General features: G+C 38.8%; 1 protein-coding gene across 2 annotated transcripts in view; it reads right to left on the reverse strand.

Moving 5' to 3' along the window:
- Positions 1 to 1,345: 1,345 nt before the first annotated feature.
- Positions 1,346 to 26,191, reverse strand: part of tex9 (testis expressed 9) — a 44,238-nt gene continuing 19,392 nt past the window's right edge. For both annotated transcript variants that reach the window (XM_067971170.1, XM_067971171.1), the window contains exons 7-12: positions 25,390 to 25,565; positions 17,427 to 17,509; positions 12,557 to 12,730; positions 5,853 to 5,987; positions 1,756 to 1,890; positions 1,346 to 1,570 (exon numbers count right to left, since the gene is read on the reverse strand). In XM_067971170.1, coding sequence (XP_067827271.1) covers positions 1,496 to 1,570; positions 1,756 to 1,890; positions 5,853 to 5,987; positions 12,557 to 12,730; positions 17,427 to 17,509; positions 25,390 to 25,565 — 778 coding nt within the window. In that variant the 3' untranslated portion in view covers positions 1,346 to 1,495. The remainder of the gene's footprint in view (positions 1,571 to 1,755; positions 1,891 to 5,852; positions 5,988 to 12,556; positions 12,731 to 17,426; positions 17,510 to 25,389; positions 25,566 to 26,191) is intronic.

The following is a 26,191-nucleotide window of genomic DNA, read 5'->3' on the forward strand; positions in this document are numbered from 1 at the left end:
ATGGCACTTAACAGTAGTTTGGTCTCTGACATCTGAAGGGCATAGACCACTCACCCAATCCTTCCTCACATGTCTTCTGTAATTGTAAACAATTTTACAACACCAAGTTATAGTCCAGCAATTTTATTTTAAATTCACAAGCTTTCGGAGACTTCCTCCTTCCTCAGGTAAATGAAGGAAGGAGGAAGTCTCCGAAAGCTTGTGAATTTAAAATAAAATTGCTGGACTATAACTTGGTGTTGTAAAATTGTTTACAATTGTCAACCCCAGTCCATCACCGGCATCTCCACATCATGACTACCATCGACACCACAAACTGTCTTCTGTAATAGTCATCATTGTGGAAAGAACTAAATCAAGGAGGGTTTTAAAGGAGACTTTGGACTGAGCTGGCCCTTTCAACAGGGTTTTCTTACAGGGTAATGTTCAGAAGTACAGTCTCCCCAACCTCCCAATCAGACTTCAAAGTTAAACTTAGGGTTCTGCCAGAACCAGATCATTGGTTAAGAACATTTCAACTAATGCTGACCTTGAGACAATTCCCTTGTTTTCAAATATACTGATTGAGGCCAATGTGTCAGCTAATACAGGTATGACAAACTTTGACATTTTGGCTAACTTTCAAATGGCCAAATTCATAAAAGGAAATCCTTCTAGCAGTAGCAACTGCATTGTCAGTCCATGAAGTCTGTGTCAATACTGTGTTAGCTGGTGCCAGGTTAGTCTCTCCTAAGCATGACTGTAGGTGCATATACCAAGGACATGTATATTAAGGGAGCGAGAAGGTTGTACACAACAAATGAAGTCCTCGACATCATTGTTAGCCAAAAAAAGGGTATGGAGATAATCTCACCTGATCACTGGGTGAACTAAGTTTCCCAGACCTACCCCCACAGGTGATTATTGTGCTTGTTTGTAGAGTGAAGATGACAGATTATGCTGGTGTATCTTGGTGCTTGATATTCTAGTCAAGTTTTCTTATTTTGTGGCTGTCCCTATTGGCAGCTGACATTTAAACATACTTTGAAACCAGGGAAGTGGTTCAAGACCAGAGTTGAGTTAGGCACGGGGAAATACCAACACTGGTGGGCTCTAAGGAAAATATATTGAATGAAAATAGAACAAATCAATCGGCCAACAAAAACTACTTTTAGAAGAGAGAATTACGGCTGCACAATCATTTTTACGAAGTAGCTTCAAGATGTGGGATACATTAGAAGCTGATGATTGAAAAAACAGTAGCATCTCACTCAGGGCTTATGGATTACATAGGAAGGTAAAAACCAGTAACCACCCCACAATTATTTGATTACTAGTAGAATGAATTAAAGAATAACAAAAAAGGTAGAAAACAATTTTATCTTTATTGCTTTAAAATATTTTTGTAAAATTGGTAGGATAAATGCAAATACTGAACAAGAAAAAGTTTCATACTCAATTGCAACTAAATTCATATTGTACAACACTGAGCTATAACTCCAATTTTCTATTCCCATCAGTTTCCCCATTCCAGTGCTTTAATAAATTCCTCTTCAGTGAAGGAGAGCATCTTAGCGGCTTCCATGTGCATCTAAAAAAAACAAGCAAGTTTGTGATCTAATACTGCTATTATAATTTAGCATTCAATCACCAGTTTATTTTGGTGCGATAAAAACATAATCCCTCTTGGTTTTCGCAAATGCTAAGGTTAAAAATACCATGATTTTAGAAGTGCTTGTATTGATAGTAAATTCTCTAATTTTCATTCCATCTTACCTTTTGTCTTTTAAGGATGTCTATTAGCTTCATCTGCTTCTTAAAGCCAGTCATGAGCTCAGTTTTCTGCTTTTCTAATTTCTTGTTTTCGGTCTTTAGTTGTTCAATCGTTAATTTCTCTTGATTAGTTGTGTCCTGGTAATAAATGATTAGCATGTTTTACAAAACTACTGTTTGTATTGCAATAGATTTCTTTTTTGCAAAATAATATGCTCCCTTTTCCCATTCTTGGGCTTCCCAGTTGAGATGATGGGCAGGTACAGAGTGGCTTCAGACACCCATAAAACCCACAGCTGCTGGGGGAGCCCTATTGCAGGTAAATGATGCAAGTCAATGCTTTGTTCCTGGATACTCTGTGAGCTACTGCTGAATTTTTAGATCAATCTTAGGGTAAACTATTCTTTCTAACACCGGACAGGTAGAAATAGCAGGTAATGAGCAAGGACATACGACGGCAAAATGAACATGAGCTGCTACAGTGTGAGGATATGGAATGAAACATGACCAAACAGATGACAAAGGAATCGAATAAATATGGAAGACAGTATCACAAGCTGTGCTGATTGACATTAAGTGGTCCTTTGTAGTTTTACTTATTATCTCATTTCTACAGTGCTGGTTTGAGGAGGTCTCCTACTGGATCTGATTTTCCCTATATACTGAGCCACAAACATAAGTGTAGGCTCCTGAAATGAGAAGATCAATAAACACTCAGCTGATGCACACTATACACTATTAGACAATTTTGATGTACAAATGAGTTCACTGCACATTTAAATGGAGTTGTGCCCAGTTATGACCTGTACACCGGATGGATGATGCCACTAGGTAAGGATATCTCCTCAAATTCAAACACAGATTCTAACACTGACAATGATTGCTAGGTGAGTAAAACTTATGTACAGATTATTTGTCAGGATCAGGTGGTCTTAAAGGAAAAATATTCTGTGGAATTAGCTATAATCAACAAGTTTGTTACGTACAATAGGTCTAAACATTAAAGGATTTTGTAATTGGGAAATCATTCACGGAGCTGGTTAGGATTCTTAATTTGGATTGCAAAGCAATGGCCAAGATGACTGTCCATCTTTGATTCTTGTGATTTAGCTAGGAACAACAATCAGGCTCACGGTCATTGCTTTTGTTTGTCTAATCACATTAGAACTGTCAGCAGCTTGAACTGAATTAAATTAAAAATATTGAGGGAATATGGATGAACACTGAGTGCATGTGTATGCAGATGACATAATATCCTTTTTATGAATAACATAGATCAAAGCCTGTGTCTGTTGATCCAAATGAATGTGTTTGGGAGATTGTCAGGATGTAAATTAGACTGCAAGACTAGAGGCCATGTCATCATTGAATTGTTTCTTCTTCACATATAAATTTCTACCTTATTGGTGTCCAAAAGAGGATATTAAATGTTTAGGAATCCTTCTGTTAAGTGACTTATCAATGCTAGTGTTCTCTTTCCATTGAAATCCTTGGAATTACTTCTAAATAGATTCTAAACTCTTCCACTCTTCCTCTGAGGAAAACCTACACAATATGTTTTAAAAATACTGTACGTCTGATGATTAAATACAGACTGGCTCAGTGTAAGGTGATGTGTATTAGGTGGGGTAAAGGAAAATCATGTTGGCAGAGCACAAAGTGGCAGGTTGGATAGGTAACGAGTTCTGGACCGGTAAACCACTCCCATGCCCCATCAATACTAGTATGAAACTAGATGCTGCAGGAACCCAAGAGCACTCTTGGGGGATGGTGAAGCCTTTTCTTCTCCCGGATCTCCAGAAAGTCAAATAATATTCATTTCTGACATGTTAAAATATATGAAAATGCACTAATTTGTGCTGGACTTTACTATTACACAAACAGTACGGCCTGTCCGCAGTTAAGAGAAGTATGTAGGGGAGATGTAACACAGACACCGAGCTATGAAATACCAATAACTTGGTTGATATGAGTACCAAAACATATCCTAATTTCCAGTACTGTTCTTCTCCACCCTGTTGAGCTGTAACCATTTCAGAGCCACCGTAATGATGCGTAAACAGAAGATGACCCAGAGCAGACATCCGCAAAACTCTGCCAAATACTTACCTTGTGCTTCCTACTACCAAGCCAATGTTTAAACCAGCTAGATAATTTGCTATTAATTTCTTTAAAAGTTTAAAGTGGAACTTGAACAAATATTTCATTTTTTTTCCAAAATGCACGTTGCTAACTGTAAAATTAAGTTTAATAATCAATAGGGTAAAATTCACTGATCCCTTGATCCTAGTGAAATGCTTCACTCGAAGAAAACAGTGGGGAACCAAGGGTCTAATGAGAGTGAGGTACTTAAAGTAATTAAGATTAGTAAAGAAAAAGTACTGGAGAATTAATGGGACTAAAAGCCGTCAAATCCTCTGGACCTGATGGCCTACATTCTAGGGTTTTAAAAGAGGTGGCTGCAGAGATAGTGGATGCATTGGTTTTGATCTTCCAGAATTCCCTAGATTCTAGAACAATCCCCGTGGATTGGAAGGTAGCAAATTTAACCCTGCTATTAAAGAAAGGAGGGAGGGAGAGAGAAATCAGGGATCTATCGGCCAGTTAGCCTGACATCAGTGTCAGGGAAAATGCTAGAATCTATTATTAAGGACATAGTAACAGGGCACTTAGAACATCATAATATGATTAGGCACAGTCAACATGGTTTTATGAAAGGGAAATCGTATTTGACAAATCTGTTATAGAGTTTTTTGAGGATGTAAACTAGCAGGATGGATAAGGGGGAACCAGTGGATGCAGTATATTTAGATTTTAAAAAGGCATTCGAAGAGGTGCAACACAAGAGATTGTTACACAAGATTAGGGCTCATGGGATGGGAGGTAATATTAGCACGGATTGAGGATTGGTTAATGGACAGAAAAAAGTAGGAATAAACAGGTCATTTTCGGTTTGGCAGGTTGGAACGAATGGGGTGCCACAAGGATCAGTGCTTGGGCTTCAGCTGTTTACAGTAGGTATCAATGACTTGGATGAGAGGACCAAGTGTAACGTATCCAGGTTTGTTGTTGATATAAAGCTTGGTGGGAAAGTAAGCTGTGAGGAGGACTCAAAGAGGCTGCAAAGGGATATAGACAGATTAAGTGAGTGGGGGAGAAGGTGGCAGATGGATGTAATGTGGGGAAATGTGAAATCGTTCACTTTGGTAGGAAGAATAGAAAAGCAGAATATTTTTTAAAACATGAGGGACTAAGAAGGATTTGGGTGTCCTTGTACATTAATCCCAAAGTTAACATGCAGGTACAGCAAGCAATTAGGAAAGCAAATGTTGGCCTTTATTGCAAGGAGGTTGGAGTATAAGAGTAAGGAGGTCTTGCTGCAATTATAAAGGGCTCTGGTGAGACCACATCTGGAGTACTGTGTACAATTTTGGTCTTCTTACTTAAGGATGGACATACTTGCCTTAGATGGGGTGTAACGAAGGTTCACCAGATTGATTCCTGGGATGAGAGGGTTGTCCTATAAGGAGAGATTGAGTAGAATGGGCCGACATTCTCTGGAGTTTAGAAGAATGAGAGATGATTTCATTGAAACATATAAAATTCTTAGAGGGCTTGACAAGGTAGATGCTGAGAGGCTGTTTCCCCAGGCTGGCGAGTCTAGAACTAGGGGTCATAGTCTCAAGATAAGAGGTCGTCCATTTAGGACTGAGATGAGGAAACATTTCTTCACTCAGAGGGTTGTGAATCTTTGGAATTCTCTACTGCAGAGGGCTGTGGATGCTCAGTCATTGAGTATATTCAAGATTGAGATCGATAGATCTTTGGACACTAAGGGAATCCAGGGATTATGGGGATAGGGCAGGAAATTGGAGTTGAGGTAGACGATCAGCCATGATCTTATTGAATGGCGGAGCAGGCTTGAGGGGCCGTATGGCCTACTCCTGTTCCTACTTCTTACATTCTTATGAAGGGAGCTTTGGTTGGAAATAGGGCTACAATACTGTGGCGACAATTCTCCAACCTGCACAGCCTTCATTGCGTAGCTCTCCACTTGGAGTATAGGATCGACAATTTTACCCGAATATTTGTACTTTTACCTTATTACTCTGCTTCAGTTTATTCAGCTCTATCTTGTATTTTTCAGCTTCTTCTAATGCCCTATTCAGACGTACATCAGTGGCACCGTGGTTTGTGGCAGCTTGCTTCTGGGCTCTTTTCTGGCTATCCAATTCCTAAGATGAAGATTATATGGTGAGGAAAAGTCAGACTATTCACTTCTAAGAAGTTGAAATATATGAAAATGCACTAATTTGCACTCGACTTCACTATTACACAAACTGTTCATTTCTTTAAAAATATCACTGGTTCCTATTTGCTGACAATATCAGACAGAAAAGCACAGACATGGTAGAAATGTTGACTGTGGCAATTTAATGCCAAGCTGCAATTTCTGATATGGATTTAGTAGTGCTAAACACTTACCATTAAGAGACTTCGAACACCAATCAAGTTGTTAGAGGGTGGATGCAACTAAGTTAAATAAAACACCATTTTTTGACATTACGAACCCTTTACAGCACTGCCACTATAAATCTTCCACTTGTACCAGGCTTTAATACTACTGACATTCTTACTGGTTTTTTTTGTATATTAGAAAGAATAGCCTATATATACCTCATTGGCTGTGAAACGTGATGGGACATTGAGGTCGTGAAAGGTACAAAATGTAAGTTCTTTCTTTTGTTACTATATGCCCAAAAAACTATTTGAATTATATTGCATTTTTACAGCCTTCTCTATTGGATCCAAAGTAACTCCTGCAGCTGCAATACTTTTGGCAGAAAATTAAAGCAATATTTTGATCTGCATAAATATATATAAGCTATTTAATCAATTCATGGAAATGAAGATAAATAATTTTATATTGTTTTTCTATACATGTAAACACCATCTCTATTTGTCTTCAATAGACAGCATTTCAAAACAATTAAATACACAGAAAAACCTCAAAGCACTACTTTTTATTAAATATTCATAAGTAGACATTCTTATTTACTTATTAATGAATCTCCTATGGCATTGCACTGTGTCAGAGAATATATTGTCTGTCACCTTCGTGTTGTTGTTACTCTGTTTTTGTTGTCTTTGTATTCTTTCTTTTCTTTCCCCCCCCCCCTCTTTCCTTTGATGGTACTTAGCTTTCCTGTTCAGTATTTTTCGGTCTATGAAGTTGCTGCTTAAACTTGGCTTCTTTTTGGCATCAGTCCTCTGCATTAGCTGTCTACTTTCTGAATACCATTTTATTTTTTCCCAGTGATGGGCCATGCTTTTCAAAAGCCCTGTTGTTGGTGAACCTGTTCAACGTCCTGTGTGCTTCTTGTTGCTTTTTTGTATTGTGTGTATATAACCTGAAAGTTTAATTTCACTGACGTTTGGTCATTTGTATTTGTCTTACCCCACATTTTCCACTGTACTGCCACCAATATAAGAAGTCATCTTACTTGCACAGGTCAATGGCTCATTTCCTCCGCTAGCCTGAGTAAGGTTAAACCATTTCAATGAGTATCTGATTAGCTGGCTGAGTTTAGCACTGGTGGTAAGTTAAGCCAGCAAATCTGAAAATGAGGTCAATAGTAATTATTTGCAGACCTGTCCAAAGTCTTAACAGCTAACAGTCTGAAAAGAGATAAAATGAAGGATAATATAGAGGGAAATAATACAAGAAATGTATTGCTGTATATCAACATAATTTAGAAATCTCTACATGTATTTTCTTAACTAGATTTTCTAATTTTTTGTGGCTATACAGTAAATTACAGACCCTTTACTAAAAGCAATCTAGTTGCATATTTAAAAGCATACTATTCACCTCAATCTCTTCAGTAAAGTAATGCATTGGGTTTAGAATTAGGAATCCTTACATTTCAATCAATAATACTCAACAGCAAATAAAAGTTGAAGAAATGAGTTCCTTCATTCGTACTAAAACAGGCATTGATTCCATGGGGTGGGAGGAGGCTCGTCTGGAACATAAACACCAGCACAGACCAGTTGAGCCAAATGGCTACTATGTAATAATCCAATGAACGCAAGTTCATATCGCACCATGGCACTTCGAGAATTTGAATTCAGTTTAAAAAAAATCTGGAAATAAAATCTGGTAACAGTAAAAGTGACTATGAAGCTATTGGATTGTCGTAAAAACCCACTGGTTCACTAATGTCCTTTAGGGAAAGAAACCTGTTGTCCTTATCCGGTCTGGCCTATGCGTAACACCGGTCCCACACAAACATGGTTGAATCTTTACTGCCGTCTGAAGCGGCTTAGTAAGCCACTTAGTTGTATCAAACTGCTGCTCAAGAAGACTGCCCACCACCACTGCCTTCTCAGGGCAATTAGGGATGGGCAATAAAAGCCAGCCTTGCAAGCAACATCCACATCCTGAGAATGAATTAATAAAATTCAGTGAATGCAGCAATCGAGTAAAAATACAGGAAATCATAAATAGATATAGTGAACTTTCCATTCCTAACCATCAGATGGCAGCAACAAGTAATATTTCTGATTTAACTTCTTTACACATTATTGCTTAAGTGTGATTTAGTAACTTAAGTGTGCTTAAGTGTGATTTGGTCATAAATTCTTAACTTAATGAAACTATTCTAGTTTTTGAGCATTTAACTTTTTTTAGATTTAAAAAAAATTCATTGACTGCAATGTCTCTTAAAAATGACTGATCCGCAATGGCTCGGGTGAGTGAAGGCACCGTCTGGTACAGTACTAAACCCTGCAGAGCTGAAGGTTCCAGGTTTGATTCCTGGTTCATGGTTAGTTAGCTGATCTCAGCCGGGGCGACAGATGGGGAGCTATTATTGGCCTCAGTGCCCCTGGGCTGGAAATGGAAAAATCTGCCAGGGTTTCTGTTCCTGATTGTTATCCAGTGACCCAACAGAAAGTACATGTGTGCACGCTGGATAAAAACAGGATCGGACTCAACTGTGATGCCCTCCATGGTTGAATAACTCACAGTCTGGGTTTATACTTGAAGAATAGCCACTTGGGCAAACCTGCTGGCACCCGTAGATTATAACCCAGATGTAATGAGCTCCTTCAGGAGAGGAGAGGAGGAGAGAAAACTGGAAAAAATTCCACGAGGAAAAAAAAGACGGTACTGCACTTCAATATAACATTATGACTGGAAATATTTTATTCCTGTCAAATTTGAAGCAATAATCACACAAATCGTTGAAGCTTATAGTGAACACGTACATTTTAATACTTAATTCATTTCCTACCTTGATCTACAGCCTCAAGTCATTCTCACAGAAAATTGCTCTCCAAAGATACAAGTTTACTTACATTTTCCAAACACTAAAATAGGTGTATAATTCTACTTTAATGGAGCTTACACAGGCCTCAAGTTTTCCCATTTTAAAATATTTGATCATTCTCCAGGTTCACACAATAGGCACTAAACACTTCCCATGGTAGAACCTTCACATTTAGATGACCATTCTATCTTTCCACACCAAAACATATGTACCTAGTTACCAAACTAACTCATACACCTCAAAAAATAAAAACATCAATATTGTAAGAACAAATAAACATAATTACTAATATAAATGTGACCATGTACTGCTTACTCATGAGGCATGCTTAATATGTGTAATAATCAGCATCATTCTATTTTGAGTCAAATATCCTTTTTTTAAAACATTTGGAATTCTTTTCAATACATTAGCAGGACTCTATGGCATCATTCAGTGAGCTGGAGGTTATGCTGTTACAGGGTGAGTGCTGGGGTGGTATGCACATTTCCTGCTGAAAGGATTTGGAAAGGAGTTTGGGTGGTGTTCAGAGACAATGAATTATGTATTTTTTGACTGATTCCTGAAAAATAAAATTGTACCTGTCCCATTTGTACCAAGACTATTTTTATGTAAGCAGTGGTGCAAATTCAGGTCCAACATCTTAAAGCAAAATCAGCAGTTTCATGTTTGTAGGATATGCTACACTGGTGGTATTCCTTATTCAGATTTTTCTTTAAATACTTCTTTTCAAATATGCAAGACGTAATAAGTGAATGCAATAAACAAATTTGTACACATTAGTGGTTATATAATAAACATCTATACAAAATAAACATGAAAATGTAATTTTTATAATCTGACAGTTTTTACTTAAGAATAAGCATCTATTTTGTCAATTGGATTTTAAAAATCTCAAAAGTCTTCAATTTGCAAGAATGATTTTTACACATCCTTGTATTGCTAGTCTACATACAAACCATATATTTCTGATTACTTGAAGGGACCAAGTGGAGCCGAGTTTGATTTTCTGAACAGTTTGCTGTAATTTTTTTAAAAATTGGATTCTTTTGCACAGGGGCATTTTGATTTTCTCATCTGATTTTCATCAATGTGATGAAAATTATATATTTTTGTCTAGGCTTTGGATTTTTTTTTTATTCGTTCATGGGATGTGGGCGTCGCTGGCAAAGCCGGCATTTATTGCCCATCCCTAATTGCCCTTGAGAAGGTGGTGGTGAGCTGCCTTCTTGAACTGCTGCAGTCCGTGTGGTGACGGTTCTCCCACAGTGCTGTTAGAAAGGGAGTTCCAGGATTTTGACCCAGCGACGATGAAGGAACGGCGATATATTTCCAAGTCGGGATGGTGTGTGACTTGGAGGGGAACGTGCAGGTGGTGTTGTTCCCATGTGCCTGCTGCCCTTGTCCTTCTAGGTGGTAGAGGTCGCGGGTTTGGGAGGTGCTGTCGCAGAAGCCTTGGCGAGTTACTGCAGTGCATCCTGTGGATAGTACACAATGCAGCCACAGTGCGCCGGTGGTGAAGGGAGTGAATGTTTAGGGTGATGGATAGGGTGCCAATCAAGTGGGCTGCTTTGTCCTGGATGGTGTCGAGCTTCTTGAGTGTTGTTGGAGCTGCACTCATCCAAGCAAGTGTAGAGTATTCCATCACACTCCTGACTTGTGCCTTGTCAATGGTGGAAAGGCTTTGGGGAGTCAGGAGGTGAGTCACTCGCCACAGAATACCCAGCCTCTGACCTGCTCTTGTAGCTACAGTATTTATATGGCTGGTCTAGTTAAGTTTCTGGTCAATAGTGACCCCCAAGATGTTGATGGTGGGGGATTTGGCGATGGTAATGCAAATGAATGTCACGGGGAGGTGGTTAGACTCTCTTGTTGGAGATGGTCATTGCCTGGCACTTGTCTGGCGCGAATGTTACTTGCCACATATCAGCCCAAGCCTGGATGTCGTCCAGGTCTTGCTGCATGCGGGCACGGCCCCATTTCTGACCTTATGATGGAGGGAAGGTCATTGATGAAGCAGCTGAAGATGGTTGGGCCTAGGACACTGCCCTAAGGAACTCCTGCACCAATGTGACTCATTCAGGACTCTTTAAAAGTTGTTCATTATGCTTATGGAGGTTAACAGTTAGTCCAGCCAGAATCTAATGCCAGGCTTTTCTCCAATACAATTTTGCGAAGCTTGTAGTTATAAGCCAGAGTTTTCCACTTCTGTACTCGCCAGCCCAAGAATTCTTCCCATTAACTTTAATGAGGAGAAAATCATGGGCTCGTAAGCACTGAAGTTGAAAACTCTAGCCACACTCTCCCTGGTAACAAACATGAGTGTGAATCTAACACTCAGTTTTCAAATACGTATACAGACTTCATGATTGGTTCAGTATGAATTTAACAGACAGCTCCTTTTTGAAGGAGGGTTAAGGTATCCAAAATCCAGGAAGTTCTGGTAGCTCTTTTCTGTGATATGAAAAGGAGCTGTTCTGTTCAAAAAAGCAGTTGGCAGCTGGAAAATCTCATAAGTAACAGACTAAAAATTTCAGAAAAGCAACCTGGATACTGTTTGAGAACAACCAACAATTTTAAAGTCTTGAAAGACAGGAGAACCACTGTGCAATTAACAGCTATTTATAAAGGATTAGTTTAGTTCTTAATTAAAGTTGCATTCTTTCATTATTTTTTCTACTTGTTATATTTACAGTAGAACATTTTACCTGTCATTTATATTTATTTGTGCAATAAATTCACTTCATATTTTAAATTTTAAATGAGTTCTGATGTGATTCCTTATTGCTTTCAAAGACTGAAGTGGGATCTTAGAGGTACAAGATTTTCCAATGCCCAAGAGCAATTACCAAATCGGACTCATCGTTCTTTTATCTGGACAAGTTACTGAAAGCTTACCTACTTGTGGCAAGGGTAGACACTTAAAAATTTGGGGAGCTGTGAGTTGTCCACAAGGGTGTGGTAAGATATGAGAACTGAAATAATCTAGGATAAGAAGGTTTAAAACGACCCAATAATGTAACAACCAGTATCAAGCATCCCAGATAAGGTATAGAACAGGTTAAATTCAAGATAAAGTTCCCTCCACTCTTCCCCAATATGATTCTCCCCTTCTATAATGTCAGTATGCCATTTTCATTTCCTAAACCAACCATGTGCTTATGGTGTCTGTTGTGGAGATCAAGTGAAGGCCAGGCACTTGCACAGAACCACGTAGATAAAAAAATCAGAGGGACAGTGACTCTTGGTCAGTTATGAGCAATTTGATGGAGGCCTGGTAGCAGGTCACCTGCTTGCCCTTTCAGTTGCAGTTGATAATGACCAAGTGATACTCAGAAGCAAGGGGGTGGGGGGGCAGAGAAATAGGTGGAACTTATCCTCAATTTTAAAAAAATGTCTAAGTGGGAATGCTACAATTAAACTGAATCAGGCATGAATTTACTCAGATTTCATTATAATATAAAATATACCTTTTCTAAGGAGGATACTTGCTGTTGCAATCCATCACTTTTCCTGTGTGCCTCATCTGCCAGGCTTTTGTACTTTTCAATTTGTGTCTGCTGGATGCTGGTTGCCTTGCGTAATCTGTTACGTTCTTCCTCTACTTCTTTTACATGATTACTCAAAGTGTTATTTTCTTCATCCTATTATTCAATGAAACAATGAAATAGACTATGAAAAATAATCTTGTGGCTAGATTTATGGTAAAATTATTGAAATCTTTTCAATTGAAATGGTCACTCAACTTCACACAATCAACATTAAGATTAGTAATGCAAAGTGAACAGAAAATCATCAATTAAGCAATTTCAAATTAAGAGTAAGAGTGTAGATAAAGGGAATGTAGTACACTTTCAGAAGATGTTTGATATATGCACTATATAAAAGGCTTGTTATAGCAATTAAGGCACTTAATATTAAACTGAATGTCGCTGCATGGGTAGAGAGTGGCTAGGGAACAGAAAGCAAAGAGTCGGGTAAATGGATGTTTTTTAGATTGATGATATATGGATAGTGGTATGTTCCACAGGTCCATGCTTGGTCCTCTTTCATTGTCCATTTATATAAATGATTTGGCATTGGCTCAAGTGGAATGAAGTGGAAATTTTCTAGTGATATCAAATTGGAGGCCTGGCAAAGAGTGAGGAGATTGCAGAAGGCCATAGACAGGTTACAGAGTGAGCAGATTGGTGTCAGATGTAGCTCAATGCAGAGAAATGTTAAGTAGTACACTGAGAAAAATAACAATGAGAGGAAGGATTTGCTAAATGTTATGATTCTTAAAGTGGAGAAACGGAGATATCGGAGGTGCAGGTACATAGATCTATAAAAGTGGTAGTGCAGGTAGAATAGGACTTTTTTTTAAAAAAAAGCAATTGGGGCAAAAGCAAGGAATTGATGTTCAATTTATATAAGACATTGGCATGTAGTTGGAGTATTACATGCAGTTCTCAGCACTCCATTAAAGGATGGACAGTACAGCAGTGGAAATGATAAAGATAGAGAAGATTCACTGCAATTAAATCAGGAAAGAGAGATTATAGTGAAGAAGAAAAGCTAGAAAAATTGCGGCTTTTTTCACTGGAAAAGAGGTGGTTAATGGGGACTTAATATAAGTTTCAAAATTATGAAAGGTTTTGAGAGCATGAATGAAAAATTGTATCTGCGATTTGGTGAACATTAACAAGGAAGCTTAAACTAAGGATAATCGGTAGAAGAACAACGGGCAAAATTAGAAAAAAAATTCAGTCATTAGGACATGGAATGTTGTGCAATAAGTGGCTTTTGAGGCAGGCACTACACCATTTAGAATGGAATTGCATATATATTTGAAAAGGAAAAATATAAAAGGATACAGAGAAAGGGCAATGAAAATGGATTGCAATAGTAGAAAGCTCCAGTTAAAGAGCCAGCACTGGCACAGGTGTAATAGGCCAAATGGCCCCCTTCTGTGCTGTACTTTCTATCATTCTATAACACTACGATGCAGGAATCTGTTATGAGGAACGATTCAGGGAGTTACACTTTGTTTGTTGGAAAGCAGGACGCACTGAGGTGGCCTAATAAAAGTTTTTAAACTTCTGAAGAGGATTGTTGTTAAGGTTGATCGAGACAAATTGTCCATATTGATGGAAGGAAGTGGAGGGGCTTCAAAAATTAGGGGTGATATTTACTCTGACTCTCTAAATTAAGAATTTAGGCATGACTATTTCACATAAAGGATAATAGACATATGGAATAAATGTATATGGAAAACCACCAAAGCCAAGAATATAAATTAGTTCAAGAGGCAATTGGATGCATCTCTGCTGAAAGTGAGGCTTGGCTGATATGGAAATAATGATATTGTTAGAAAAAGTAGCAAAGCAGTGAGGATCTTGTGTCGGTGTATAGCTATGCCATACGCCCATTTCAACCAGTAATATTATCTGAGCCCAGAGTCTCATTAACTTTCTTCGCTGTGCTTTCCAAATGAGTATACTTGCTTAACACGTGCATTGCATTTCTGTCCCTGGAATATCTGTAGTCAGTATCCAGCTGCCAATGCTATATATTGTTTAGGAAACAATTACAACGACAGACTGTTGTATCTTCCTCTTAATCTCTAACATTTATCCATCCATTGGTGATTGTGTGGTTATATACTGCTCTTATTCATCTTGGGATTGTCCCTTACAGTGTATCATCTTCCCTCCTTCCTATACTAACAACCCTTAAATTGCTTCTGGAGTATTTCTGTTTAGTTCCTTACCCTGGGATAGCATCCTGTCTCGACACCTCTACCAATTCTGCAGCATTTTCCTTCTCCTATCTTTGCTCCTGTTCAGTAGACGACTAAGGTTTAGGTTTAACTCAAGTAAAACTGGCGTACACAAATAAATGACTGGAGGAGTGCTGCTGAATATCAGATATGCGTTGGATGAAACTAAACCTTGTAAAAATCAGGAGGTAGATCCTACATTGGGAAATGATAAAGGCAGTCGTCGGTATTTTTAAAAAGTATGAGTGACATGACTACGGCCAATTAAGAATGTGGAGATTATGATGGTCAAGTAACTTGGGAAAGACAGCAATGATGCAGGAGGTGAAAGGGAGAGATGAGGTATTTAGCTATTTTAAAAAAATTTATACTTATAACCAGAGTTTGCTACCTTTCTGAAATGGGTTGGAGGAAGATGATTAAGCACTGTGTGGAGAAAGGATATTTTGGGCCTGAGAAATCAGCCCATGGAAACAAGCACTGGCTCTGTTAAAAATAAAAATGTCAGTTGGAGCAAATGTGTAAAGAATTAGTCCTGATCCAGATAATATCTACCATCTGTGGAATATTTTCCATATTCCACATATGTTTAATATCAATATATTATCCAGTGACCTGTTTTGCTGAGGTCAAAATGGCACCCCCAGCAAGACTTTTAATTACAAATAAATATATGAAATGAAAGATAATTTTTAGAGATTTTTTAAAAATCTATTCATAAGAAAGACGTAACATAACAGATGCTATTTACAACCATCTTCAGCATATATTTTTCTGTTATTTTGGCATTTACCCAATATAATCCATTTTTATTGCATTGCACATTCAAGGATAACAAATGTTCTTGCTTAATTATTAACCTATTCAAGTCCTTTTAACTACACAAGCTCATTTCTTATGAGAAGAGATTGTGTCTCAAGAGGTTAAACAGACAGTCGCATCTGAGGAAGACAATATTGTGTTATTTAGTGCTGTTGATAATTAAATGTTAATTTTCTGAAGAATGGAAAAAGTCCTCAAGGGGCTGAGGATAAGGCAAGAAAGGATATCATCTTTTTTATTTAGTCAACTTTTTGCTACTATTTATAGGCAAGAATTCCAATGGTTCAGCAACCCTTGGTCATGTTTATATCCAACCATTCAAATAATATTTTTAAAACTTATGACAAAAATAACCTAAATTGCTATCCATGAATGAAATGTAAAGTTATGCATATTACAGTTTTCAAAGGGAAACATCACAGGAAGTCTATTACAGACATTTTATATACCTGCTTTATATAAAGTGCTGCAACTTTGACAACAGTCTCTGGAGACACCCTACATCAGGTTTATCACCCAAGTGAAACGTTCTCAGATTACATATCTCCAGCTGACTTCCAGTTATCTAAGTGGGGATCAGCATTCTTCCCCTACTGGCTCCTCGCACTCCAACCCAACTCAAATCCTTACAACCATCAGTTGAGGTACAATCTACCTACTCTGCAGAGTTTCCAAAACAAATTAAGGCCAAGCACCTCCTCAGAGAGTGCCACTGTTGGGCTGATGTTGCAAGTGTCCTGGTGTTTGGCTCAGCAGCAACATTCTTCCCTCTCAGGTGGATGGAAAAGATCCCATGGCATTATTCAAAGAGCAGGGAGTTCTCTTGGTATCCAGGCCAATATTTATCCCTCAATTAACATCACTAAAAAAGATTATCTGGTCATTTATCTCATTGCGGTTTATTGGACCTTGCTGTGTGCAAATTGGCTGCTGCATTTCCCTACATTACAATAGTGACCACGCTTGAAAAGTACTTAATCAGCTGTGAAGCACTTTGGGACATCCTGAGGTTGTGAAACGCAATAGGTTTATGGCTGATTCCATGTTCCTTTTTGCTACAAGTGCTGAGAGAGGGAAATGTTTCATATCCTAATTAAAACAAAAAAATACACAGCAGGAACAGATTTTTTAAGCAAAATAAACCACCTCTGTTGTGTCCATCATAACTTATGATCACCATTCTCTGTCACTCAATGGTTTATTTTGTGCATACCATCAGTACATGATGTTTACCATCTATGTATGTCTCTTGATTGAAAAATCACAATCTAAGTAAGCCATAGGTATTTTGTTTAAAATGATTATTTTCAGTGTTTAACTGAAAAGGATTTTAAAGCTGAAAAGTTCTGGGTTTGACTCCATAACATATTAGGGATAATTTTGAGAGGCACAACCTCCACATCTCATTAGCAAAGCTCCAAACCAGAGCCTTACCACACAAAATTACCAATAGTTTTCCTAAATCTTTGAATGTAGTTTAACAGTCTTGTGACTATTACTCTATAAATACTATTATGGGATATTCATCCTATTTCATCCCTTCCCCAATTCCGTATTTTATCACATAAGTTATTTATTCTTAAACATCAGCTTTGTTACTTTTTTTTAAATCACCTATTCATCATGCACTTGATAATGACAGTGATATTATTAGTATTTGATTATGACATTTAGAAAATATTTCCAACTGCGACATTCATCCAGCTAATGGTGAATGCACATGATACTCTGTGTAATTATTATATTTAAACCCTTACCTTCTTGTTGTATTCATGAGCTAATCTATCCAATTCCTCCTGCATTACGCGTAGTTTCGCTTTCAGAAATCGTATCTGGGCCTCTGAATTCAGATTAAGAAATAGTACATTTTCTTAATTCTTTCTATAACTAATTTAATCCAACAGAATTAAAGCAAACAATAGCTTTAAAAAAATTGTTACCCATTACAATACATGAATGACTGTACTATTAACACTTACTTTAAAGGGTTGTTGTACAAAAGAAAAAAATCAGATTATAATGTAACATGCTATACTACCATTTTTGATATCAGCTAAATATTAGATCACCCTTATCTTATGCAATCTACTATTTATGTAAATACAGTTCTCTGGAGTTTTAAAAAGAATCAGCACAAATAGAACGTGACATTTATCATGATTTCTACAGGATGATCTTAGCGCTGCAATGGTTAATGTACGGCAGAAATACAAGAAAAAAAGGAAACCAAAAAGGGAAAAAACCTAAAAGATCACACTAAGCTTCTGATGTGCCTTGTAGCAAGTTCTTCATTTCAGCCATGACAGCAGAGGATTCAAGACAAGGGTGAGTTGTTGATGTCTAACTGTAAATTCGACTAGGTGGTCCAAGTACAAGTTGTTAAAATCTGGGTATTAGCAGTCCTCTTTAATCATTTATAGCTGCCCTAGAAGCAGGATGTGGGAGCCTCCCTGAAACCTACATCTCATTTAGATCAAAGGAAGGAGTACCTCCCCCCAAGCAGAACCACCCACTTTACAAAATAAGCCGGCAGATACTACAGAACTCCCGCCAACACTGCAATTTCAAAGTAACCCAGGCATTCCTACAGGTGATTGCCATATATAAAATCCCCAAAGGATGGAACAAACAATGCACCTCCTAACTGTAAGAAATGCAGACCTACCAGCAACTAAAAGCACAATTTGATCTAAAAAAAGGGGAGCATTCCTGCTCAACCCGGAAGATCAGCAGATCTCCAACAAATTTTGCACAGCTCGTCTGAACAAGGATGAACCCAAAAGGGTATAGTCACACAAAACATACAAGAACACAGTAAGGGTAATCCAAAGAGACGTGCCCACAGAATACAGCATTATCCTGTGATGTGTAGGCTCCCGGGATGGCTCGCTAGGTGGATGTAGCACGTGGTGTATTATTGAGCCAAACAAAAAAAATTATCTCCTCTTTTGAAGGCACTGGCTTTCACTACTGTATGGTTTCACACGTGTTCACAGCTTTCCAGTACCTCATCCGAGACAAATCTTCAACTGTGAGTCCAGACAGTGAGTGTTGGAGGTTATCATAGATGAGCCCAATCCTGTCCTCGCCCAACATCCACATACATGCATTTTCCAGCAACGGTTACTGAATACCAATCAAGAAATGGGAACCATGGTTGCTTTTTGCCCTCTCTCTAACCCAGGGACACGGAGGCAAACGACAGCCTTGGCTGAGTCAAGATAACTCAGCATAGACAGAGAATCAAATTAAGGACTTTTTGGACTCTATGGCTTTGTGCTACACCAGGTGGTGACATTATTCATTAAGCCTTTGGGGGAGCTGAACAAACAAAAAATATATAAAGACTATGATGTACACATAAAATTGAAAACACAAAGATATAAACATTCAAAACAAATGCATGAATGACATGTTGCATTGCTGATTAAGCTGATTTGTTTTTCAGTTTGTATCAATTAAATTCATACGGTATTTATTTAAAAAAGACTTAATAATTCTTTGAAAATGAGTTTCCCCAAGAATTTCATGAGTATTTAAGTTTTTTTACATTGCAACATGCACAGATTATATATTTAAAAAGTTAGTTCTTTGTCTTTGTTTAATTTGATCTTCATTTCATTCTAATTTCAAAATACTTTTACTCCTATTTACAAAGCAACGTAGTTGTCATAATATGTCTCCAGGCTGGGTATGTAACCCCCCTCCCTTGTGTGCTTCGAAAGTTGACGCTATAGATTATTTTGATATTAAAATTGTCAATAGGTATCAGTCAACTCAGATGTCAGTTGGCTGAATATGTTAGTTCTGTGGTTTCACCGATAGAGACTGTGCCAGAACCCATTCCCATTAAAACAGAGTTCTCAGTATTTTGAATCTGAAACACTAAAGCTGCTGCCAGTCCCTGCACCCCTCAAATGGTCAAACCTCACTCCACTGAGATTTGGAGTGGCAGCAAAAGTCTGGTTTTCACATGCATATGTCTGGAACCAGAACTGATTTTTCCATACAAACAAATGTCTTGCTGTAATATGAACCTCAGATTGCAGTTTTTGTTTAACCATTGAATGCAGCCTGCAAGGATATACCAGCTGGAAGTACATCAAACAAAGGTTAGTAAATCTGGGCCTGATGTTACAGAAGATGACACAAATAATCCACCAGCCTTGTCCAAAGCTATTTGGTTCCACAACTGCACAAATTGCACCTCTTGCATGATAGCCAAGGTTTTGATCTCCTTTTCATCCCACTGGACTAGCCACCGCCCACATGAATAGTTGTGATAAATCAGAAAGGAAATCAACAAGTGAGCATGTGATGGAAAGCAAAACCTTTCTGCCTCTGCACTTTTGATTTTAAGTTATTTTTCCATCACACGAACAAAGATTCTTGGTTTACATTGGTCTTTTCTCCACATCTTAAAGATTTATTATAACCATTATCATAATCAGTTTATCAAAATAGATTTCTAAAGAAATTATTCCTAGCAATATTCATATAAACCAATCAAGTTTAATGTCATTGTAGAAAATAGTTTAAAATAAATTGATTCAACTTGGCGAAACAGCTTGAATTTAACCTGTCATTACACACGTGCCATTTTAGAACAGGTTTGTGTCTACATTTCTTTATAGAAATGTTGACTGAGAATTCAGCCTTTTTTTTAAATAGGTAACTGAAGTGAAATAAGAGTTTTAAGTATAGCTGGCGGGAGCTTCCATTTTAATTGTGAACCGGACATCCCTGATAGCTCACCTGGCGGAAGGCATTGTGGCCTAGAAATTCGGCCACGTAGCACCTCCTGACCCGATCACCCCCAACATTACTTACCTGAGGGCTTTTGCTGCCATTGCAGTAGCCCGATCTTCAATCCCTCTTCGCCGGAGAGCTGACTGTTACTATCCGCAGCTTGCCAGCTCAATGGATAATGAAGCCCGAGGGCCAATATTGGGTGCACCTCGGGCTTCACTGTTCAGGCGCAGTGATCCACTTCTGTGCACCCCGCGTGCCCATTTTTGGGTGCACCTAGATTTCTAGGCCTAAGCGTCTGAGTCATTGACACTAGTAAAGTTCCTGGCCTGTGCTGAGTTAACTGATCTCAACAGGGCAACAGTGAGGAAGTGGCAACTGACCTAAGTATTCCTGAGTTAGCTAGAGGAAAAAGGGACAGTAGGTGTGGGCATCAGGGAAGGGCAGGATCAAGCTTGGCTGTGGTGGTCAAATAGCACACCAACACTTAGGTGAGGTATTAGAGGGTGCGCAATGCTTGTGGAATCATACCCCAGCAAGGAGTCAATGCCATTATGGGAGGAGGAGAAGAGGCAAAGAATAGAAGAAAAAGAAAAAACACATTTTTAACCAACTCAGCGCTGCTGTAATGAACTCTTGAACAATTATTAAACCTCCATCTGCTTTAGGCATTCTAATTATTAACATGCACTTGCTTTAGGAAAAAAAAGACTCTTTTTACTGATTTCAGGGACTTACTATAGATGCAAGTAGCCTAGCTCCCATCATCTACACTTGCTCCAGTATTTGTAAGAACAGGGGCAAAGTCGTGTCACTTTAATGCTTTCTGTTACTTCTCACGTTTCTCTTCTCTTTACATGTGCGAACAGTTGCAAGGATGTTGGGCACTAAAGTACTTTTCTGAAATCACTCACAGCTGATGGACATCATAACGACGGTTTAAGTTTTGTTTCGGCATGCTTGCACAGAAGAGATTTCTGCACTGGCTGGTGTTTCAAAACTTTTTTTGTATCCACCTTAGTAAAATGTCAGTTTTCATAGCAATGGTTACTGAAATGAGGGTTAGAATAGAATGAAGTTTTAGACTTTGCAGCTTATCCACCAAAACAGACTTGCAGCCGTTACTAAATTTGAAGAAAACTTAGCTCACGCTGTTCTTTTCTAAGCAATACATTGGCAAAATTTGCTTTCCAATGCTGCACTCAGAAGCTGCAAAACAAAAACAGTCTCTTATTCTCTCACTTCAAATTAACTTCGGTGATATCCAATTGTAAAATTAATTACCCCAAATCTTCTATCATTTAATTGAACCTGACTGAATGTAGAAATAACAGGGTTGATATTAACCCCCTCACAACAGGCAGGAGGGATTAAAAATTAAAAACCAGGGAATGCGTCCCCAACTCGGCGCATACGTGCCTACTGCCATTTTCACTATGGAAGGTTGTGTGCTGGTCTTGGAGAGGCAGGACACTTCATTATGATATTTAAATCAGGCTCCCACAGCGCAGTTGGGAGCCTGATTTAAACTTATTAGTTGCCGGCCAAGTTCCCCAGGGCTCAGGAAACCCGGCAGTGAAATAGAGACAGGAACTGCCAGCTACAGAAGGTAAGTGCTTTTTAGAGCACTCCTTGAGGAACAGGAGTGCTCCCCCCCCCAGCCCCTCAAGTAAACCTTCGGCCTCTCTTCTGCCAATCGTGGACTCTCCTTGCTGCCATGATTGGCAACCCCTCCCCCCCCCCACCCCCACCTCGAGCCTACTACTAGGCTCTGATCTCCAACCCCCGCTTCCGATTGCCAGACGTTGACCCCACCCTCCCCGCCGACCCAAGCCCGAGCCCGAATCTTTCCCCCCCGAAGGCCGAGCTCTGAACGAACCCATCCCCCAACCCCCCAACCAAGCTCCGATCTCACCCAATTGCTGGGGACCGTGCCCAACGGAACCCCGGCTGTGGCCTCCTGCTGCTGGTTTTCCCCGCCCAGCAGCCAGATAACTTGTCAATCTAGCCTGCTGCCGGGCAGGAAACAGAAGAAGAAAATGATAATGAGGTCCAGCCGTTAACATCCGGGCTTCTCCCCCAATACCACTCTCCCCAGCAAATATAATTTGGCAGGGGGTGGGGAACCAGGATGTAGCAGCAGAAAGGAGACAAAGCGCGTAGAAAACCAAGAGGGACAAACAGCAACAGAATAAAGAATAATGTAGAAAAAGCAGGAATTAGATGGAGAAAAAAAGCGAAGCAGACTAGCATGGTGTCAAAATGCGAGGAGTGTTACAAATAATGTTGACGAGCTGTAGGCACAAATTGCCACATGGTGTTATGATATGGTGGCTGTAACAGAGACCTGGCTTAAACATGGGCAGGAATGGGAACTGAACATTCCTCGCTACAATATATTCGGGAGGGATAGGGAAGGAAAAAAGAAAGTGGGAGGGTGGCAGTCTTGATGAAGGATAATATTACAGTTCTACAGAGGGACGACATACTAGAGGGTTACATAAGAACATAAGAAATAGGAGCAGGAGTAGGCCAATCGGCCCCTCGAGCCTGCTCCGCCATTCAATAAGATCATGGCTGATCTGATCCTAACCTCAAATCTAAATTCACGTCCAATTTCCTGCCCGCTCCCCGTAACCCCTAATTCCCTTTACTTCTAGGAAACTGTCGATTTCTGTTTAAATTTATTTAATGATGTAGCTTCCACAGCTTCCTGGGGCAGCAAATTCCACAGACCTACTACCCTCTGAGTGAAGAAGTTTCTCCTCATCTCAGTTTTGAAAGAGCAGCCCCTTATTCAAAGACTGAATCTATTTGGTTAGAGTTAAGGAACAGAAAAGGAGCTGTAACATTGCTGGTAGTTTACTATAGACCCTCAAATAGTGAGAAGGGGATAGAGGAGCAAATCTGTATGCAAATTTCAGAGAAATGTAAAAATAATAGAGCAGTAATAGTAGGGGACTTCAGTTATCCTCGGGGGAAAAAAAACAGTATAAAAGGGCAAGGAGGGTGAAGAATTCCTAAAATGTGTACAAGAGAACTTTCTTAATCACTATGATTCTAGCCCAACGAGGAAGGAAGCAGTGCTGGATCTAGTTCTAGGAATCAAATAGGGCAAGTGGAGTGTGATTCAGTGGGAGAACATTTGGGTAATAGTGATCATAATACAATTCGGTTTAAAGTAGTTATGGAAAGGGATAAAGAAAAATCAATGGTGAAAATATCCAACTGGAAGAGAGCCAATTTCAGTGATTTGAGAAGGGATCTAGCACAAGTGGACTGGAAACAAATTCTGGCCAAGAAGACAGTAAATGAGCAATGGAAGGCCTTCAAGGCAGAGATAATATGGGTACAAACCAAGCATATTCCCATAAGGAGGAAAGATAGGGCATCCAAAGCTAGAACTCCCTGGATGACCAAGGAAATGAAGGTTAAAATAAAACAGAAAAAGGTTTATGACAAATGTCAAGTAGAGTACAATAGAAAACCAGGGAATACAGAGTGTGCCGGGGGAAATTGAAAAAGGATATAAGAAGGGCAAAGAGAGACTATGAGAAAAGGTTAGTGGGTAATATAAAGGGGAACCCAAAAATCTTTTATAAACATCTAAAAAGTAAAAGGATAGTTAAAGATAGATGGTGGGGCCAATTAGGGACAAAGGAGGAAATCTTGTGGAGGCAGAGGGCATGGCTGAAGTACTGAATGAGTACTTTGCATCTGTATTCACAAAAGAAGAGGATGAAGTTCATGTCACAGTAGAGGAAGAGGGAGTAGAGATATTGTATAGGATAAAAATAGACAGAAGAGGTGCTAAATAGGTTGGCATCACTCTGTTAACAAGTCACCAGTTCCAGATGGGATGCATGCTAGGTTGCTGAGGGAAGCAAGGGTGGGGATAGCAGAAGCTCTGACCACAATCTTTTAATTCTCTTTGGATGTGGGAGTGGTGCCAGAGGATGAACCTGATAACTACAGGCCAATCAATCTAATGTCAGTGGTGGGAAAATTGCTGGAGACCATTGTCAAGGACAAAATTAATTCTCGCTTGGAGAAGCATGCGTTTATAAGGGACAGCCAGCATGGTTTAGTTAAAGGCAAATCGTGTCTGACTAACCTGATTGAGTTCTTTGATGAAGTAATAGAGAAGGTTGATGAAGGTAGTGCAGCAGATGTTGTATATCTGGACTGTCAAAAGGCATTTGACAAAGTACCACACAACCGACTTATTCGGAAAATAGAAGCACATGGGATTAAAGGGATGGTAGTAACTTGGGTATGTAATTAGCTAATTATGTGAAGAGATTGGAGAAGCTGAGATTGTTCTTCTTACAGCAGAGAAGGTTAAGGAGAGACCTAATAGAGATATTCAAAATTATGAAGGGTTTTGATAGAGCAAGTCAGGAGAAACTGTTTCCTCTGACAAGTGGGTCAGTAACCAGCAGTCATAAATTTAAAATAATTGGCAAAAGAATTTAGAGGGGAAATGAGGAGAAATGTTTTCACAGAGGGTTGTTAAGATCTGGAATGCATTATCTGAAAGGGTGGTGGAAGCAGATTCCATAATAACTTTCAAAAGGCAATTGGATATGTCCTTGAAGAGGACTAATTTGCAGGGTTATGGGGAAAAAGCTGGGGTATGGGACTAAATTGGACAGGTCTTTCGAAGAGCTAGCACAGGCATGACTGGCTGAATGACCTCCTTCTGTGCTATAAGATTCTATGAAAGCTTCTGTGGATTCTTACATCCTTGAAAGGTGACCCAATTTCTACAACATTCTGTAAAACCCGAAACTCAAAATTACGCCACGAGATTTGCATTCTATCAAAATTCTTCCACTCAGTTTTAGTAACTATTTGAAATGTTTTTGATCAGTATACTGTACTGCAAGTTTTTTTTGTAAGAGTAACGTAGCTTTTAATAACTGAATTGAATAATGCAGACCAATAGCAATGCAATGAGTTCAGACCCACCTGTGCCCATTTCATTGCCTATACTGGGCATGATCTCATCTTCCACAACAGCAGGAGAGCCATCCTCCAGTTGACCTTCAATCTTACTAATTGTCTTTGCAAGGGAGAAATCGGAAAAGTCCTTTGGAACCGCAACATCATCAGCTACATGTAATTCAATAGTTTTGTGTTTAGCACTAAAATTTAAAAAAAAAATGTTTTAGTATTGAGTTTCCTATCTCCAGTTCAGAATATAAATTTGCTTTTCTGGAACTAACGTACTTAAAATTGGAACTCGCCAAAATACAAATCGTTAAGAAAAAATAAAGCTCAAAAGTAGTCAAGAAATGCTCACATGGGCATAATTTTGAATGTTTAGCAAATATTGCACCATAGATCTTAGTGGCTTAATCACTATAATTATGTACAATGGAATAAGTATAAAACATATACAAAAAGTCACAGTCTAAGAATATAATTTGTATTCCAGCTGTATACACTGTTTAAGCATCAACTTGTAACAAATCAGGTTTGAATTTATGGAGTGAAAACAAAGTAAGTCAGCAGTATTTTCACATTTCAGAAATTCATAATCTCAGTAACACATTTGGCTGCTCTGACATGTGAATGTGCTTTTGACAAGTTAACCTAAATGTCATTTGATATTTCCATTTAGGCGTCCTAAATTGTATACACTCTTTTCCAAGAAAGGCTGGCTTTACAAGAACTGTTAAGAGCAGTGGGACAACCAACAAAATAATATTTGGAATACATGCCAGATATAAATTATAATTGGAAAATGCTTGCAGCAATCCAGAGTTTA

Source organism: Heptranchias perlo, chromosome 34 (genome assembly GCF_035084215.1).
Source record: "Heptranchias perlo isolate sHepPer1 chromosome 34, sHepPer1.hap1, whole genome shotgun sequence".
In the NCBI taxonomy this organism is placed as follows: domain Eukaryota; kingdom Metazoa; phylum Chordata; class Chondrichthyes; order Hexanchiformes; family Hexanchidae; genus Heptranchias; species Heptranchias perlo.